The sequence below is a fragment of the Podarcis muralis genome, chromosome 18 (assembly GCF_964188315.1).
Source record: "Podarcis muralis chromosome 18, rPodMur119.hap1.1, whole genome shotgun sequence".
Taxonomy (NCBI): Eukaryota; Metazoa; Chordata; class Lepidosauria; order Squamata; family Lacertidae; genus Podarcis; species Podarcis muralis.
Window position 1 is genome coordinate 11,010,649 of NC_135672.1, and position 18,232 is coordinate 11,028,880.

General features: G+C 50.6%; 2 protein-coding genes across 2 annotated transcripts; one reads left to right on the plus strand and one right to left on the minus strand.

The window, feature by feature from the left end:
- Positions 1 to 293: 293 nt before the first annotated feature.
- NDUFS7 (NADH:ubiquinone oxidoreductase core subunit S7) lies at positions 294 to 8,339 on the plus strand. The gene is made up of 8 exons (XM_028713900.2): positions 294 to 417; positions 1,592 to 1,628; positions 2,164 to 2,232; positions 3,814 to 3,934; positions 4,706 to 4,885; positions 5,928 to 5,974; positions 6,998 to 7,086; positions 8,122 to 8,339. Exons 1-8 carry the CDS (start codon positions 402 to 404, stop codon positions 8,217 to 8,219), a joined length of 657 nt encoding a protein of 218 aa, XP_028569733.2. The 5' UTR covers positions 294 to 401; the 3' UTR covers positions 8,220 to 8,339.
- A 2,654-nt stretch (positions 8,340 to 10,993) lies between these two features.
- Positions 10,994 to 17,539, minus strand: GAMT (guanidinoacetate N-methyltransferase). The gene is made up of 6 exons (XM_028713724.2): positions 17,176 to 17,539; positions 14,920 to 15,065; positions 14,064 to 14,127; positions 12,573 to 12,640; positions 11,648 to 11,758; positions 10,994 to 11,333 (listed from the first exon to the last, which is right to left on the minus strand). The coding sequence occupies exons 1-6, from the start codon at positions 17,360 to 17,362 to the stop codon at positions 11,196 to 11,198; spliced, it is 714 nt and encodes a 237-aa protein (XP_028569557.2). The 5' UTR covers positions 17,363 to 17,539; the 3' UTR covers positions 10,994 to 11,195.
- Between the last annotated feature and the right edge of the window lie 693 nt (positions 17,540 to 18,232).

Below are 18,232 nucleotides of genomic sequence, written 5' to 3' on the forward strand. Positions count from 1 at the left end.
ATAAATAATAAATAATAAATAATAATAAAAAATAAAAAATAAAAATAAAAATAAAAATAAAAATAAAAATAAAAAATACATAAAATTAAAAAAGAAATAAAAATAAAAATAAACAACTTCCCTCCCCTAAGCCAGTTTGTTACTATAATGTATTTTGATTTCAAAGAATGTTACGGTATTTTTGACCTTGGAAAAGCCTGGAGCTGGGAAAGCCTGCTATTCCTCCCCTTCCCCACTAGGTGGCAGCAGCAGCAACAAACAAGAGCAGGCGCCTCAAGCGGAACCTTGGCAGGCCGGAACTATGGCGTCGGCGGCGTCGGTTCCCCACCCGGAGCCTTTAGGGAGCAGCACCCGCTTGGCTCCGCCCAGGGAGGGAGAAGGTGGCTTGAAGGGCTGCAGAAATGGCGACTCTGGCAGGTGAGGGGGGGGGCTGGGCTGGGGGGGGATATATATTTGGGGGGGTGGGCTTCCCCTGCTGGCTGACACCCCCCAGGCAGGCAGGGGGGCTCAAGGGACCAGGAGCTCCCCACTTTATTCTTGCAGGTGAGGGGGGGGCTGGGCTGGGGGGGGATATATTTTTGGGGGGGTGGGCTTCCCCTGCTGGCTGACCCCCCCCCAGGTAGGCAGGGGGGCTCAAGGGACCAGGAGCTGCCCACTTTATTCTTGTTGTCCTGAATGGGGCGACTGTGCCCCTGAAGGACCAGGTGAGCAGCCTGGGGGTCATTCTGGACTCACAGCTGTCCATGGAGGCGCAGGTCAATTCTGTGTCCAGGGCAGCTCCATCTGGGACGCAGGATGAGACCCTCCCTGCCTGCAGACTGTCTGGCCAGAGTGGAGCATGCTCTGGTTATCTCCCGCTTGGACTACTGCAATGCACTCTACGTGGGGCTGCCTTGGAAGGTGACCGGGAAACTACAACTAATCCAGAATGCGGCAGCCAGACTGGGGACTGGGATATTATAACACCGGTCTTGAAAGACCTACATTGGCTCCCAGTACGTTTCCGAGCACAATTCAAAGAGTTGCTGCTGACCTTTAAAGCCCTAAATGGTCTCGGCGCAGTATACCTGAAGGAGCGTCTCCACCCCCATCGTTCTGCCCGGACACCTGGGTCCATCTCCCGAGGGCCTTCTGGCGGTTCCCTCATTGCGAGAAGCAAAGGTACCGGGAACCAGGCAGAGGGCCTTCTCGGTAGTGGCGCCTGCCCTATGAAATGCCCTGCCATCAGATGCCAAAGGCCCCATTAGCTAAAGTGGTGCTTCAGGTTAAGAACAGTTTCAGGTTAAGAATGGACCTCCGGAACGAATTAAGCACTTCACCCGAGGTACCACTGTATTCTAAACACATATTTCCAATGAGAGATCCTTTTATCTTGACCTTATCTTTTACTCCTCGCAACTCTCACTTTCTCATCTGTACCTAATCTCTGGTTTTATTCCCTGAATTATTTGATGACTTCCTTCTGCCTCTACGCGGTTCCTAATTTCTCATCTATTAAAGTCTCTGCGTCCATTTTTAGCTCTGCGAAAAGCCATTTGTATTATCTCTGTGGAATTTAATCCATGCTCAACCGCTGTGGTTTTACTTCCAGCTTCCCGTGTCGCCCTGCGTGGCCTGTCCATTTGGAGGTAAGCATGCCTGGGGCAATTCTCACTCTCTTAGAGAACACTGTGCCCAATTTTTAGATTTTTTCAGCTCTTTAAAGGTAAAGGGACCCCTGACCATTAGGTCCAGTCGTGGCCGACTCTGGGGTTGCGGTGCTCATCTCGCTTTATTGGCCAAGGGAGCCGGTGTACAGCTTCTGGGTCATGTGGCCAGCAGGACTAAGCCACTTCTGGTGAACCAGAGTAGCGCACGGAAACGCCATTTACCTTCCCGCCGGCGTGGTACCTATTGCTCTACTTGCGCTGATGTGCTTTCGAACTGCTAGGTTGGCAGGAGCAGGGACCGAGCAATGGGAGCTCACCCCGTCATCGCGGGGATTCGAACCGCCGACCTTCTGATCGGCAAGCCCTAGGCTCTGTGGTTTAACCCACAGCGCCACCTGCGTCCCTCTGCCCCACTAAAGGAGGATGCTATTGCAACTTTGGGTGGGATGATGATTTTGAGCACTGTGCACGAGCCCCACTTTGAGACCCACAACTCCTCGCTCTCCCCGAACAGGCCGCTTGTGGCGTCCAGCGCACCCGCTCGCTCGCTCCATCAGACGCCCGTGACGGACAGCACAGACAGGTAGGCCGAACCCCAAATACCCCCCCCCATTTTGCTGGGCAGCCTGGGGGGATTCTATTGGCAAAACCAATTTGGTGTTTTGCAACTTTCTGACTAGTTGCAGGACCTTAGCCAGACCCAGCAGAGTAAACACAGAGTTCACGAAAGCAATTGGCAACTTGGCTGCAGGCAGGATAGACGAAGCAGGAACCAGGAACTTGTCGTTAGGTGTTTATTATATACAGTGGACTATTTACAGGAACAGAACACGGATCTTTTGCTAGCTCTCTCTGACACGACTCACAACTCCTACACTGACATACTTAACTCACGAACGATGAACCTCTGAACTAACAGTTAGTAGGCCATTAATTATCACTCCCTTGAGAGAGCTTGACCAATCAGGGAGCAGTCTCCATGTCTCGGTTATCACCAGGCAGACTTACTCCTTCAGATTGCCTTCTGGCTGTCTGCCAAACCTTAATTGACTCTGTGTCAGTAGCTGCACATACACAGTTTCCCAACAGATTCCATGGGGCAGGCGGAAAGGAGCTTTGAGAGCCGCTGTGGGGTAGCCACAAACCAGGGACACCTCGCTTCCAATCGCCTCTCCTCAAGCTCAGTGGGGACCTCGAGCCGGTCGCCCACCTCTCAGCTTAGCCTGCCTCGTAGAATTTTAGCATTGGAAGGGGAACCCAGAGGTCATCCAGCCAAACCCCCGCAATACAGGGGTTGCGGCGAGAGAATCCCTGACAGATGGCCTTCCAACCTCTGCTTAAAAACCTGTGAGGAAGGAGAGTCCACCATCTTCCGGAGGGAGACTGTTCTGTTCTGGCTACATTTTAATACTCCAATATTTTAATGTTGTATTTTAGTTTTGTTTTTAAGTTCTATTTCATTCAACTTATTTTTATTATTGCTTGTTAGCTGCCCTGAGTCCGGCCTTGGCTGGGGAGGGCGGGGTATAAATAAAAATTATTACTATTATTACTATTATTATTATTATTATTATTATCAAACAGCTCTTACCACTAGAAAGTTATTCCTGATGTTTGAATCCGTTGGTTCGGGTCCTTGCTGGCTCCATCTCCCATGGGACAACTGCCCTTCCAATATTTGACGATGGATCTCCTATCTCATACGCTTCTCTAAGATTATTTATATCCACTCATGTAGGTCTCAAAATGACCTCCAACAACGATAACATACAAGCAATTTAAAACTCGCAAATTTTTAAACGCCAAGAATTTTATATCTCCACCCAAGAACATCTGGGATCCATCCAGGGCGATGCAAAGGCCACTGGGAATAAAAGAGTTTGACTGGGCATCGGAAACTCCAGTAGGGATGGAAGTCTCCTTGTTGGACTCTCTGCCTAACTTGTCCCTGCCTAACTTCTTGTGGGAGGGAGTTCCATAGGTCTGTGCAGCCGATACCGTAATTTGCACCCAGCTCTTGTTCATGCAGGACTCCAGTCAGAAACCAGCAAGGTTGGAGTGATAACAAGAGCCATGAAACTGGGTTCTAAGGGGGTCACCTAGCCCAACCCCCTGCGATTCCTCAGCAGGGAGCGGTGCCCTGATGGTATCCTTCCCTCCGTAGCTCTGCTCAGCTTCAGCAGAAGAGCGCCAGCACCGTCGTTCAGAAGAAGTCGTACCTTCCTAGCAGCCGGGGGGAGTACGTCATCACCAAGCTAGACGACTTGGTCAATTGGGCTCGGCGGGTGAGTGGCACCTTTGCGAGAATTATTATTATTATTATTATTATTATTATTATTATTATTATTATTATTAAAGGTAAAGGGACCCCTGACCATTAGGTCCAGTCGTGGCCGACTCTGGGGTTGCAGCGCTCATCTTGCTTTATTGGCCAAGGGAGCCACTTTTGGCGAACCAGAGCAGCACACGGAAACGCCGTTTACCTTCCCGCCGGAGCGGTACCTATTTATCTACTTGCGCTGGTGTGCTTTCGAACTGCTAAGTTGGCAGGAGCAGGGACCGAGCAACGGGAGCTCACCCCATCACGGGGATTCGAACTTTATCAGCACCTACAATTCCTAATAGAAAAGCCTCGAGTTTCTAAAATAAAAGTTAGTGGCTCATAGGGACGCGGGTGGTGCTGTGGGTTAAACCACAAGAGTCTAGGACTAGCTGATCAGAAGGTCAGTGGTTCGGATCCCCGCGACGGGGTGAGCTCCCGTTGCTCAGTCCCAGCTCCTGCCAACCTAGCAGTTCGAAAGCACGTCAAAGTGCAAGTAGATAAATAGGTACCGCTCTGGCGGGAAGGTAAACGGCGTTTCCATGCGCTGCTCTGGTTCGCTTAGTCCTGCTGGCCACATGACCTGGAAGCTGTACGCCGGCTCCCTCGGCCAGTAAAGCGAGATGAGCGCCGCAACCCCAGAGGCGGCCACGACTGGACCTAATGGTCAGGGATCCCTTTACCCTTTACCTAGCAGCTCATATCTTAATGCTGAGCGTCTCCTCTCTGCCCGCAGAGCTCCTTGTGGCCCATGACCTTCGGCTTGGCTTGCTGCGCCGTCGAGATGATGCACATGGCTGCCCCCCGCTACGACATGGACCGCTTCGGGGTGGTCTTCCGAGCCAGCCCCCGCCAAGCCGACGTCATGATCGTGGCGGGAACGCTCACCAACAAGATGGCGCCCGCCCTCCGGAAGGTAGGCTGGGTGGAATCCGAGAGGCGGCCCTTTCAGGGACGATGGGAGACGTTGGTTTTGCCCGAGGGCCGTATTCGCTTCCGGGGGGCCACCTGCCAGCAGAGGGCAGGGCGAAAGGCGAAGTGTTTTAAACACTTTTAAATTTTGGTTCCTCTCACTTTGCTTCTGTTCGGGTTGGTTAAATGTTTAGTTGGGGCTGGCGGTTATTTTAACTTGGCCATAACTGTAAACTGATTATTATTATTATTATTATTATTATTATTATTATTATTATTATTATTATGTCCCACCCATCTGGCTGGGTTTCCCCAGCCACTCTGGGCAGCTTACAGTATATATAAAAACATAATACAGTGGTACCTCGGGTTAAGTACTTAATTCGTTCTGGAGGTCCGTTCTTAACCTGAAACTGTTCTTAACCTGAAGCGCCACTTTAGCTAATGGGGCCTCCTGCTGCCGCTGCGTTGCTACTACGCAATTTCTGTTCTCATCCTGAAGCAAAGTTCTTAACGCGAGGTAATATTTCTGGGTTAGCGGAGTCTGTAACCTGAAGCGTATGTAACCCGAGGTAAAAAACTGAATATCTTATACAGATTATAAATAAACCAATAAAACAATAGAAACTAATAATAATGATGGCCCCTAGAAGGGAAAACAGCCGTCGGGCAGAGTACAAAGTTTTAAAGGGCAGAAGCAATTATTATTATTATTATTATTATTATTATTATTATTATTATTATTATTTTCTACTGATTTGTTGGTTTGTTTATAATCTGTACAGTCGTACCTTTGATATCCTGTGACATTTTTAATGTGTGCTTTTTTCCGCGGGGCAGGGGCGTTGTTGTTTTAAGAATTTATTTTGCGCTTCTATCTTGTGTTTCCGCCCTGTGTGCCACCCTGAGATTGTAGGATGAAGGGCGGTGTACAAATTCAGTATATAAAAATAAAATTTGAACATGGCAAACTTACTAAGCTTTGCAGATCCAGGTCTCTGCAACTCATTTTGACTCCAGCATGCAAAACTTATTTGTTTCGACAGGTGTACGACCAGATGCCTGAGCCACGCTACGTAGTCTCCATGGGGAGGTAAAGAAAAATGGAAATATTTCCTTCCTGTTGTCGTCAGGGAAAGTGGGTGTCCTTTGTAATCATTTTTCAAGCTTATAACCTCCATTCATCTGCCTGCCACTTCTTGTCACCCGTGATTTGAACTCTAGGCTTTGAGTGCTTTTGCTGTTGTCTCTACTGAATCTTTCCTCCTCTTGCAAACCGCACTCCCTGACGTTTCCGTGGAGGGTGAAGTGTTTAAACAGATGTATCCCAAAATCAGGGACGCAGGTGGCGCTGTGGGTTAAACCACAGAGCCTAGGACTTGTTGATCAGAAGGTCAGCGGTTCGAATCCCCACCACGGGGTGAGCTCCCGTTGCTCGGTCCCTGCTCCTGCCCACCTAGCAGTTCAAAAGCACACCAGCACAAGTAGATAAATAGGTACCACTCCGGCGGGAAGGTAAACGGCGTTTCCGTGCACTGCTCTGGTTCGCCAGAAGTGGCGCTCAGTCCTGCTGGCCACATGACCCGGAAGCTGTACGCCGGCTCCCTCGGCCAGTAAAGCGAGATGAGCGCCGCAACCCCAGAGTCGGTCATGACTGCACCTAATGGTCAGGGGTCCCGTTACCTACTGAATCTTTCCTCCTCCTGCAAACCGCACTCCCTGATGTTTTCATGGAGGGGGAATTGTTTAAACTGACGTATCTCAAAATCAGCAGTACCACCTCTTGGGGGGGGGCGGCCTGCCAGAGGTGCAAATCAGATTTCGAAAAGCTGGTAACACGGGATAAAGTTCATCCATGTGGTTGAAATAATCAAATTTAAATGGTTTAAATTAGATTCCGAACACGTGCAATCAACCACTCCAGTTTGGAATTTCATCGCACTGTTATTGTCCTTTGTGGGCTGTGCAAACTGCTATTCCGAATAACGTTTTTTTATAGGGTCGGGGGCATTGGGGGCGAGTTTGCGGCACCAAAAAGATGGCTTAAATAGTGGATAATAGGTTGGCTAAAACATTGGACTGCCCTCTATTGGTTTTTTGTCCCGTTATTTTTCAGCTGTGCTAACGGTGGCGGCTACTACCATTACTCTTACTCCGTGGTTCGTGGCTGTGACCGGATCGTGCCGGTAGACATCTACGTCCCAGGTAAACAAGACGACGTGTGTCACTGGGGGTTGGGCTAGATGACCATTGGGGGGCCCTTCCAACGCTACAGTTCTCTGATTTTGCTAGCTGCCTCTCCTTGGCTGCTCTTCCCCAGCCTGCAGCCACTTCAGACTCCCATCAGCCCAGGACATGGAGTCCAAAGTGGCTGGTGATGGCTCTGGACTTGAGATCTGGCCTCCTTGCAGAGTCATTTTGGACTCACAGCCACCCATGGAGGCGCAGGTCCATTCTGTGTCCAGGGCAGCTCCATCTGCTACACAGGATGAGACCCTCCCTGCCCGCAGACTGTCTGGCCAGAGTGGTGCATGCTCTGGTTATCTCCCGCTTGGACTACTGCCATGCGCTCTACGTGGGGCTCCCTTTGAAGGTGACCTGGAAACTGCAACTAATCCAGAATGCGGCTGCCAGACTGGGGACTGGGAGCGGCCGCCGAGACCATATAACACTGGTCCCGAAAGACCTACATTGGCTCCCAGGACGTTTCCGAGCACAATTCAAAGTGTTGGTGCTGACCATTAAAGCCCTAAACGGCCCAGTATCCCTGAAGGAGCGTCTCCAACCCCATCGTCCAGCCCGGACACCGGGGTCCAGCTCCGAGGGCCTTCTGGCGGTTCCCTCCCTGTGAGATGTGAGGTTACAGGGAACCAGGCAGAGGGCCTTCTTGGTGGTGGCTCCCTCCCTGTGGAACGCCCTCCCAGCAGCCGTCAAGGAAATAAACAACTATCTGACTTTTAGAAGACATCTGAAGGCAGCCCTGTTTAGGGAGGTTTGATGTTTCATAATTTGCCGGGAGCCACCCAGAGTGGCCGGGGCAACCCAGTCAGATGTGCTGCGTATACAAAACAGATCATTATTGCTATTGTTATCCCTTAGGGGCTTGGGCTCAGGATACTTTCCAACTTTATGATTCTATTATCATTATGCAATACAAGGGATGGGCAAGGAGGTTCCGGCCTGGACAACTGCCTCGCCTCTGCCCTGTGATGGTCTGATTGCAAACCCCCTTCTTCGCAGGTTGCCCCCCAACAGCCGAAGCTCTGCTCTACGGGATCCTGCAGCTGCAGCGCAAAATCAAGCGGGAAAAACGACTCCAGATTTGGTACCGGAAGTAGCAACGGCACGTCGGCTGGCGGGCCCGAAAACGACGCTGGCGCACGTGGTTTAGCGCATTTTGCACACGGCTTTCTCTACAAGTTTGCAATTATATAGAGAGATAAACAGAGTACATTGGTTTGGTGGCCTATCTCTTTTCACAGAATAATCAAGGGCTTCTCACAGGGAGGGAACCGCCAGAAGGCCCTCAGCGCTGGACCTCAGTGTCCGGGCAGAACGATGGGGGTGGAGACACTCCTTCAGGGATACTGGGCCGTTTAGGGCTTTCAAGGTCAGCGCCAACACTTTGAATTGTGCTCGGAAATGTACTGGGAGCCAATGGAGGTCTTTAAAGACCGGTGTTATATGGTCTCGGCTGCCATTCCCAGTCGCCAGTCTAGCTGCCGCGTTCTGGATTAGTTGTAGTTTTTGGGTCACCTTCAAAGGTTTGAGGCATATTACCATCATGATGGGACGCGGGTGGCGCTGTGCGTTAAACAACAGAGCCTAGGACTTGCCGATCAGAAGGTCGGCGGTTAGAATCCCCGCAATGACGGGGTGAGCTCCCGTTGTTCGGTCCCTGCTCCTGCCAACCCAGCGGTTCGAAAGCACGTCATGTGCAAGTAGATAAATAGGGACCGCTCTGGCGGGAAGGTAAACGGCGTTTCCGTGCGCTGCTCTGGTTCGCCAGAAGCGGCTTAGTCCTGCTGGCCACATGACCCGGAAGCTGTCTGCAGACAAACGCCGGCTCCCTCTGCCTATAGAGCGAGATGAGTGTGCAACCCCAGAGTTGGTCACGACTGGACCTAATGGTCAGGGTTCCCTTTACCTTGACCATCATGAGGGCTACTAACATGAGTTTGACCAAACTGCGGGAGGCAGTGGAAGATAGGAGTGCCTGGTGTGCTCTGGTTCATGGGGTAACGAAGTGTCAGACACGACTAAACAACAACCGTCATGAAGACTAGAAGCTTTTCTTTTTAAAAGCAGAAGTTGAGGTTCTGGGAGCGCTAACACACAAACACGCACCCCATTCACACATTTTGCAACTGGTGGCTTCGGGCCAGTTGCTAGCTCTCTGCCTAACCTACCTCTCAGGGTTGTTGTGAAGATTAAATGAGGGAGAAAAGAACTAAGCACACCGACTCGAGCTCCTTTGTTAGGTGTAAGTTGGGATATACCGTATTTTTCGCTCTATAAGACGCACCAGACCATAAGACGCACCTAGTTTTTGGAGGAGGAAAACAAGAAAAAAAATATTCTGAATCTCAGAAGCCAGAACAGCAAGAGGGATCGCTGCGCAGCGAAAGCAGCGATCCCTCTTGCTGTTCTGGCTTCTGGGATAGCTGCGCAGCCTGCATTCGCTCCATAAGACGCACACACGTTTCCCCTTAGTTTTTAGGAGGGGAAAAGTGAGTCGTATAGAGCAAAAAAACCGGTAAATGTGAAACTGCGATAGCAAGAGCGGGATGAGACCCAGCGTCGTTCGGGTCGACTTCCGGAAGGCAGCCTGTTTGCTCAGGGGATAAAAGTTTGTGCTTTGGAGGCAGGAAGCCCTGGGTTCAAACTCTGGTTAAAAAAGAGGGTGTGTAAAAAAGACCTCTGCTGCCAGACAGAGTAGTCATCAGCAGGCTGCATGGACCAATCGCCTGCCTTTAGAACAGGGGTCGGCAAGCTTTATCTTGCATGGGCCAGATCAGTCCCGCTCGTGATTTCCAGCGTCTGCGCAGACGCAATTTCAGGCGCCGCAGAAGCGAGTCCCCGCACCGCGCTGTGCTGGTTTAGTGCAGCGCACGAGCGGGCAGCTTGGTTCGGGAGCCGGTCAAACTACATCCGCGTGCCGCTTCCGGCCAGTGGGCCTTAGGTTGCTGACCCCTGCTTTAGAGCCTTTAAAGCCCTATACGGCCTAGGACCCTCGTACCTATGGGACCGCCTCTCCTGGTATGTCCCACGGAGGACCTTACGGTCTTCAGACAAAAACATCTTGGAGGTCCCAGGCCACAGGGAGGTTAGGCTGGCCTCAACCAGAGCCAGGGCTTTTTCGGCTGTGGCTCCGATCTGGTGGAACGCTCTGCCACAAGAGACTAGGGCCCTGCGGGACTTGACATCTTTCCGCAGGGCCTGCAAGACACGGCTGTTCCACTAGACCTTTGGCCAAGGCACAGTCTGACTCCCTCCTTTGGCAATCTTCACAGAACTTTAGCTTAATGCTTGCCATCAATTTGAGGTGAATTAATTTTATAATGAAATGATTTTAGAATGTTGTACTATTTTATTGTTGTTAGCCGCCCTGAGCCCGGCTTTGGCTGGGGAGCGCGGGATATAAATAATTTTTATTATTATTATTTACATATTATATTCTGGCCAGCCCTGTTAGAGCAACAGGAGATAGGCTGGTGACTTATACGTAGCTTATACTGATCCATCCAACTTAGTACTGTCTACACTGGCTGGCAGCCGTTCTCCTGCATGGAGATGTTGGGGATGGAACCCAGGGCCTTCTGCAGGCCACGCGGGTACTGAGCTGAAAAGTCATGTTCCTAGACCTCATGGTTCTGAATGGAAAGGCAAATTTGAACAGGAGTCCGCCTCGTGCCGAATCAGACCAGGAGCTCATCTATCTACAAGGACTGGCAGGGGTTGTGTGGGGTTTGCAGGCAGAGAAGGGTCTACCGCAGCCCTGCTTACAGAGACGCCACCGCAGGGATCGATCCAAGGAACTTCTGCATGCGGTTCTCTGCCGCCAAGGTACACCCAGTTTGCCGTTCACCAGAGATGAAAGGAGACAAGGCAATGTGGAAAAGAATTCTCTTGATCGACAGAACAGATTGCAATTTTTTGGGCTAAAGGGCCCATGTCCATGTGCCTGGAGGCTCGAAAAACGAGAGGCCATCTCCCTCCCCGATTTCAAAAGAGGGGACCGTCTCGGCTGCTCCTGCTGCGGTCAGCATGCCCTTCCTCAGAGAGCTGGCCGGTCGGGGAACGGGCTGGCAGCTCTACTTGATGAGGGCGGGAGTGATCATTTTGGGGAAGGAGTAGTATCTGCAGTCGGACGGAGGGACGAGGTCCATGACGGCCGTGTGGATGTTCTCCTTCTTGAAACCGGCCTCCACCAGGTGCTCAACTTGTGTTTCCTAAAATGCGGGAAGAAAGCGCCTTGAGGAGACCTTGAACCCACCACACAAGACACGCGGTTGTAAAGAACCAGCAATATGAATGCACTATGAGCATCCGACACCAGAGGGTGCCAGAGAGCAGGGAATTTTAAAACACAGTTTTCCATAGAGATTTTTTTTTCTGACAACGATCCAAGGAAGAGGAATGGCGATGAGAGCCGTTTCAATCTATGGGGTGGGACTACTTGCGGGAGCCAGACTAGAATCTGCCTGGACACAGAGATCTTGTTCCCTGGCCTCCGCCCGCCTGCAAAGCCCTCCCTCGCCCTCACCTGAAACATCTTCTCGATGTCCGAATACTTGTTCTTGAGGAGGTCTCCCCAAGATGTCAGGTTGCAGTAGGTGAGGACCCCTCCGGGCTTCAGGAGGCGGTAAGCATGGCCCTGCAGGAGAGGGGGAAAAGAATGGGAGTTATGGCGGACTTTGTGGGGCTCTTCCCCCCCCCAGGACGCCTTGCTGCGGATTTTTGTCCTGGAAAGGTTGGGGGTCCCTGCTGGTTGCATCCCCGTATCTGAGGTTAAGAGCGTTATAAGAAAAAAAAACCCTGCTCCTTTTCCCTTATGGGGTACCCAAGAGCCTATACAGAGTCCTTTTGTAGGTTCTCTGTTGGTAAAAGAACCCCTGACCGTTAGGCCCAGTCGTGACCGACCCTGGGGTTGCGGCGCTCATCTCGCTTTATTGGCCAAGGGAGCCGGCGTCCAGCTTCCGGGTCGTGTGGCCAGCAGGACTGAGCCGCTTCTGGCGAACCAGAGCAGGGCACGGAAACGCCATTTACCTTCCCGCCGGAGCGGTACCTATTTATCTACTTGCACTTTGACGTGCTTTCGAACTGCTAGGTGGGCAGGAGCAGGGACCGAGCAACGGGAGCTCACCCCGACAATTTGTTGTTGACAAAGGACAACTGGACGTAGAAAGGGCCTCGTTACCTTCAGTAGCTTGGGGCCTCATCAAACCTAAATCCGGCCCTGATTTCAGGCTATATTCACGGCTGAGCTCCTGGATTTCAAAACTGACCGCCCTGCAATCGCCAGCGACAAAGGGAAAGCCACAATCCCTGTTGCTACCTTCCCAGGAACTGCCAGGGAGCGCTCAAAAAATACTCTTGATCATCCCTGCCCTGAAGGGTTTGCTTTTTGGGTTTGCGATATTTCTTTAGGAAGAAATACCTCGCTTTTTGCAACTGCCGTCATGCCTTACCTTGATGAAGCCGAACTGGTGAGTGTGCCAGGTTTCGGCCGAGAGAGGGTAGGTGTCGTAGAGGATTCCTGGAGGTTGCAGGAAAGAAACAGGAAAACAGAAGAGGTGACTTTGCAAACTTACGAGTCTCCCGCACCTCCTACAGCAAAAGGCGGACTTCTTTATTCCAGAGGTGGGAAACATCTGGCCCCCGGACGATGCTGAGATACAGCTCCCATCAGCCAAAACAAGCATGGCCAATGGCAAGGGAGGATTGGGAGTTCATAAAAATCAGAGATGATTTTTAAAAATTGGGATAATAATAATAATTGTTGTTGTTTATACCCCACTCATCTGGCTGGGTTTCCCCAGCCACTCTGGGCGGCTCCTAACAGATAAAGCATCAAACATTAAAAACGTCCCTGAGCAGGGCTGCCTTCAGATGTCTTCTAAAAGTCAGGTAGTTGTTTATTTCCTTGACATCTGGTGGGAGGGCGTTCCACAGGGCGGGCGCCACCACCGAGAAGGCCCTCTGCCTGGTTTCCTGTAACCTCATGTTTCACAATGAGGGAACCGCCAGAAGGCCCTCGGAGTTGGACTTCAGTGTCTGGGCTGGACAATGGGGGTGGAGATGCTCCTTCAGGGATACTGGGCCATTTAGGGCTTTCAAGGTCAGCACCAACATTTTGAATTGTGCTTAAAAACATCCTGGGAGCCAATGTAGGTCTTTCAAGACCGGTGTTATGTGGTCTTGGCGGCTGCTCCCAGTCCCCAGTCTAGCTGCCGCATTCTGGATTAGCTGTAGTTTCTGGGTCACCTTCAAAGGCAGCCCCACGGAGAGAGCATGGCAGTAGTCCAAGCGGGAGATAACCAGAGCATGCACCACTCTGGAGAGACAGTCTGTGGGCAGGGAGGGTCTCAGATGGACCTGGTAGACAGCTGCCCTGGACACAGAATTGACCTGAGCCTCCATGGACAGCTGTGAGTCCAAAATGACTCCCAGGCTGCGCACCTGGTCCTTCGGGGGCACAGTGACCCCATTCAGGACCAGGGAGTCCTCCATACCTTCCTGCCCCCCCAAAAAACTGTACAGCAAATACAACAGGAACTGGGAACTGGGTGCGAATTAATGGGTAAACAGTAAGAAAAGAATTGTGGGGGTTTTATTTTAATATATGATCACAGCAGAGAGACTCTTGTGCGGAAGACAGAAAGACTTACTATTGCCTTATTCTGGAATTCAAAAGCATTTCTGCCTCCAACCAGGAGACAGAACGTAGCTTTCACTGATGGCCTTTCCCCTCCATGAATTTGTCTAATCCCCTCTTAAAGCCATCCAAGTTGGCCCTGACTGCCTACTGTGGCAGGGAGTTCCACAGTTTGTGCAGGGCAAAGAAGGGCTTTATTTGACCCATCCTGAATCTCCCAGCTTGTTCAGCTTAACCGGACGCCCACCAGTTCTGGGGTCCTGAGAGAAAGGGAGGAAACCTTTTTATCGGGTCTCTAGCTTACCGTTGAAATGATCTTCGGGCAAGGTGGGGACGACGTCCTCCCACAACCCCTTCAAAGGGACGACCTTGGGACCAGAGGAGAGGAGAGGAGGTTAATGACTGACCACTCAACTGACTCAGCAGCTGGGAATCGGCTCAGAAACATTTGCCCAACACCTCTCGGTTTGCAGTTTAACCTGGTTTGGTTCTTTGGGTCAGAGAGGGGCTGTTGGAGAGCAAAGACGACTCAAAAGAAGAATTAAAATTGAATCAGGAAAACATTATTAAAATTTGTACCTTGGTTTTCGAACAGCTTACCGTATTTTTTGCTCTATAAGACTCACTTTTTCCCCTCCTAAAAAGTAAGGGGAAATGTGTGTGCGTCTTATGGAGCGAATGCAGGCTGCGCAGCTATCCCAGAAGCCAGAACAGCAAGAGGGATCGCTGCTTTCACTGCGCAGCGATCCCTCTTGCTGTTCTGGCTTCTGAAATTCAGAATATTTTTTTTCTTGTTTTCCTCTTCCAAAAACTAGGTGCGTCCTATGGTCTGGTGCGTCTTATAGAGCGAAAAATATGGTAGTTCCTGAAGGTTTTGGCTCCCGAATGCCGCAAACCTGGAAGTGACTGTTCTGGTTTGTGAACTATTTTTTGGAAGCCGAATGTCCGATTGGCTGCAGGAGGTTCATGCTGGCCACATGACCCGGAAGCTGTACTCCGGCTCCCTATGCCAATAAAGCGAGATGAGCGCCACAACCCCAGAGTCGGCCACGTATACCCTATCTATCTGTCTATCTATCATCTATCTATCTATCTATACACACACACACACACACACATACAGTATATATACACCCCTCTATGACCTGATTCTGACGTACCTTGTGAGGCTGTGTTTTCGCCCACTCCTTCAGCCGCTGGAAGACGCCCTCATTGCACTCGATGATCCAGTGCTCCTCAATGTTGAACTCCTCAATTTTGGTGGCGGCGATCGCCATGCCGAAACCCACCTCCAGCACCCGACCCCCTGAGTGGGAAACAAAGAGCAAGGAGGCCCGGTTAGCAGCCGTGACTCTTTGAGCGGACCAAGGAGACGGATCGAGGGTTAAATCTGCAGGGGGACATTTAAACCTCCTATCCCACCTATGTGTGGGAGAAATAGAAAAAGTGAATGGGCTGCGAAGCCTTTTCAGCAGAGTCAAAGGCCCTTACATTTTGCAGCCTGCTAAAGCGCAGGAATGGGACGCGGGTGGCGCTGTGGGTTAAACCACAGAGCCTAGGACTTGCCGATCAGAAGGTCGGCGGTTCGAATCCCCACGACGGGGTGAGCTCCCGTTGCTCGGTCCCTGCTCCTGCCAACCTAACAGTTCAAAAGCACATCCAAGTGCAAGTAGATAAATAGGTACCACTCCGGCGGGAAGGTAAACGGCGTTTCCGTGCGCTGCTCAGGTTCGCCAGAAGCGGCTTAGTCCTGCTGGCCACATGACCCGGAAGCTGTACGCCGGCTCTCTTGGCTAATAAAGCGAGATGAGCGCCGCAACCCTAAAGTAGGTCACAACTGGACCTAATGGTCAGGGGTCCCTTTACCTTTACTAAAGCGCAGGAATAAGGCAATTGCGGCTTTCAATGCCTTTTCTTTTGGGGACTGCTGACCCCCTTCCACCTCTTCACCCCCATTGCATAGAATGAAGCACACGTTTTTTAATTAAGATAAACAAACCCAGCCAGATGGGCAGGGTATAAATATAAAGTTGTTGCTGCTGCTGTTCTTGTTGTTATTATTAAACTTTATTATTAAACTATATTAAATATTAAACTATATTATTAAAATTATTAAAAGTTTACTTACAATTCAATGCTGGCAGCAAGTGCAGTACAAGCAAGAAAACATCTTGGGTCCGAAATTCAAAACTTGGCTTCTAAATTGGCTGCCCCCCCCCCCCCCAAACACATGCCTGATCAGTCTGGAAACAGGGGTGCCAATTTGAATAAAATATTGGGGAGGCCCAGGTAAGACCCGCCCCGCATAATCAATCACAAGACACCATTTGAATGGCATTGCCTGTCAACTGGGGGGGGGGGCAATGCCCCCCTTAAATATTGCCAGAGGCAAAAATGGGTGGAGGAAGTTTGTGTGTTGGCCTTCTGGCTAAATACGAAAAGGCCAAAGTTCACTGTTGACATATAAAGATGCTGTAAGAAAAATCTAGATTTATTTTTTTTTTTGCTCTATCCTAGAGAATCGTTCTTCCCCTAGGCTTATATCCCACGTCTCAGCTTGCAGCTGTCGGGAAAAAGCCCGACCCCTGAATCGAACCCGCAGACAAGCGTTTATTTCAAAAGGGGAGATAGTTTGCAGTGTGGCTATTCTTAACTCTGCTGCAACACAAGGAGGTCTCAGGAAGGAAGACTTGGGGTGAGAGGCGGAAAAGGTTAAAGCACATTCCTTCACTGCTGCACCCGTGTCCAATAATCCCTGGAATGTTAGCTAAAGGGTGCTGAAAGTTGTAGCTCAAAACCACTAGAATGCCTGTATTACGCAAATCCACTTGAAAAAATACACGCAAACGTAACAGGCTGTATATTAACAATTGTAAAGTCATTTACTAGAAGCTACTTCTCAAAATTGTAGGGACGCGGGTGGTGTTGTGGGTTAAACCACAGAGCCTAGGACTTGCCGATCAGAAGGTCGGCGGTTTGAATCCCCGCAACGGGGTGAGCTCCTGTTGCTTGGTCCCTGCTCCTGCCAACCTACCAGTTCGAAAGCATGTCAAAGTGCAAGTAGATAAACAGGTACCACTCCAGCGGGAAGGTAAACAGCATTTCCGTGCGCTGCTCTGGTTCGCCAGAAGCGGCTTAGCCCTGCTGGCCACATGACCCTGAAGCTGTACGCCAGCTCCCTTGGCCAGTTTTTGGAGGAGAAAAACAAGGAAAAAAATATTCTGAATCCCAGAAGCCAGAACAGCAAGAGGGATCGCTGCGCAGCGAAAGCAGCAATCCTTCTTGCTGTTCTGGCTTCTGGGATAGCTGCGCAGCCTGCATTCGCTCCATAAGACGCACACACATTTCCCCTTACTTTTTAGGAGGGGGAAAGTGAGTCTTATAGAGCAAAAAATACGGTGAATGCACTGTCCTACCTTTCGAAGCGGCCACGGAGGCAAGGGAATGCATGTAGGGGGTCTCCCAGCGCTCCATAACCGGCTTCCCCATGATCTCCAAGTGGGTATCCGTTGTGTTGTACCCCGCAGCCGCTTCTTTCCAGGAGGGCTTGCAGTTCTCCCCTTCCAGGAAAATTGGTTGGGCGGTTTCGCAGGAGGAAGTCATGTTGGCTGAGGCTGGAGAGGCAGAGAGAGAAAGAGAGAGCTGGAGATTTAAGAGATCCCAGCAGGAACCCCTTTGGACTTTAAATAAGTTGGCTTTAAATAGATGAAGCTGGGGGGCGAAGGGGAGGGGAAAACAGCTGACTCCGCATCTCAGGAGTGCTGAGTTGAAAAGGGAAGGGTGATTCCGCGCCCCCCTCCTCTCATTTTGCAACGCCCATTTTCCAAATGGGAAAGGAACGAGGGGACACCTGCTGGATAACTTTTGCATGCACTCACCCAGTGCTGGATTTACGTATAAGCTAAACGAGCTGTAGCTTAGGGCCCCACTCTCTTGGGGGCCCCCCAAAAAAATTAAAGGGAAAAAAATGGATGTACATTTTCAAAATATAAGATAAAAAACCAATAAAATAAAACCTGCATACAGCAACAGTGTTTTGTGTTGTGCAGGTTCCTGTGATGTAAGTCATGGCCCCCGCCTGCTAGCCTGCTCCCTAAAATATCACTGCTTTGCTCCTTTCTATATATAGGGTGTCCGTATAGTTAAAGCTCTGGTTTTCCCAGTAGTGATGTATGGAAGTGAGAGCTGGACCATAAAGAAGGCTCATTGCCGAAGAATGGATGCTTTTGAATTGTGGTGCTGGAGGAGACTCTGGAGAGTCCCATGGACTGCAAGAAGATCCAACCTCTCCATTCGGAAGGAAATCAGCCCTGAGTGCTCACTGGAAGGACAGATCCTGAAGCTGAGGCTCCAATACTTTGGCCACCTCATGAGAAGAGAAGACTCCCTGGAAAAGACCCTGATGTTGGGAAAGATGGAGGGCACAAGGAGAAGGGGACGACAGAGGACGAGATGGTGGGACAGTGTTCTCGA

Coding starts and splice junctions, on each gene's coding strand:
- GAMT (XM_028713724.2), bottom strand. CDS start 17,362: ATGACTTCCTCCTGCGAAACCGCCCAACCAATTTTCCTGGAAGGGGAG. Junction 14,128..14,919: donor CGAAAACACAGCCTCACAAG/GTACGTCAGAAT, acceptor TCTGGTCCCAAG/GTCGTCCCTTTGAAGGGGTT. Junction 11,759..12,572: donor ACCAGTTCGGCTTCATCAAG/GTAAGGCATGAC, acceptor CCTCTCCTGCAG/GGCCATGCTTACCGCCTCCT.
- NDUFS7 (XM_028713900.2), top strand. Junction 3,935..4,705: donor TGGTCAATTGGGCTCGGCGG/GTGAGTGGCACC, acceptor CTCTGCCCGCAG/AGCTCCTTGTGGCCCATGAC. Junction 7,087..8,121: donor GGTAGACATCTACGTCCCAG/GTAAACAAGACG, acceptor CCTTCTTCGCAG/GTTGCCCCCCAACAGCCGAA.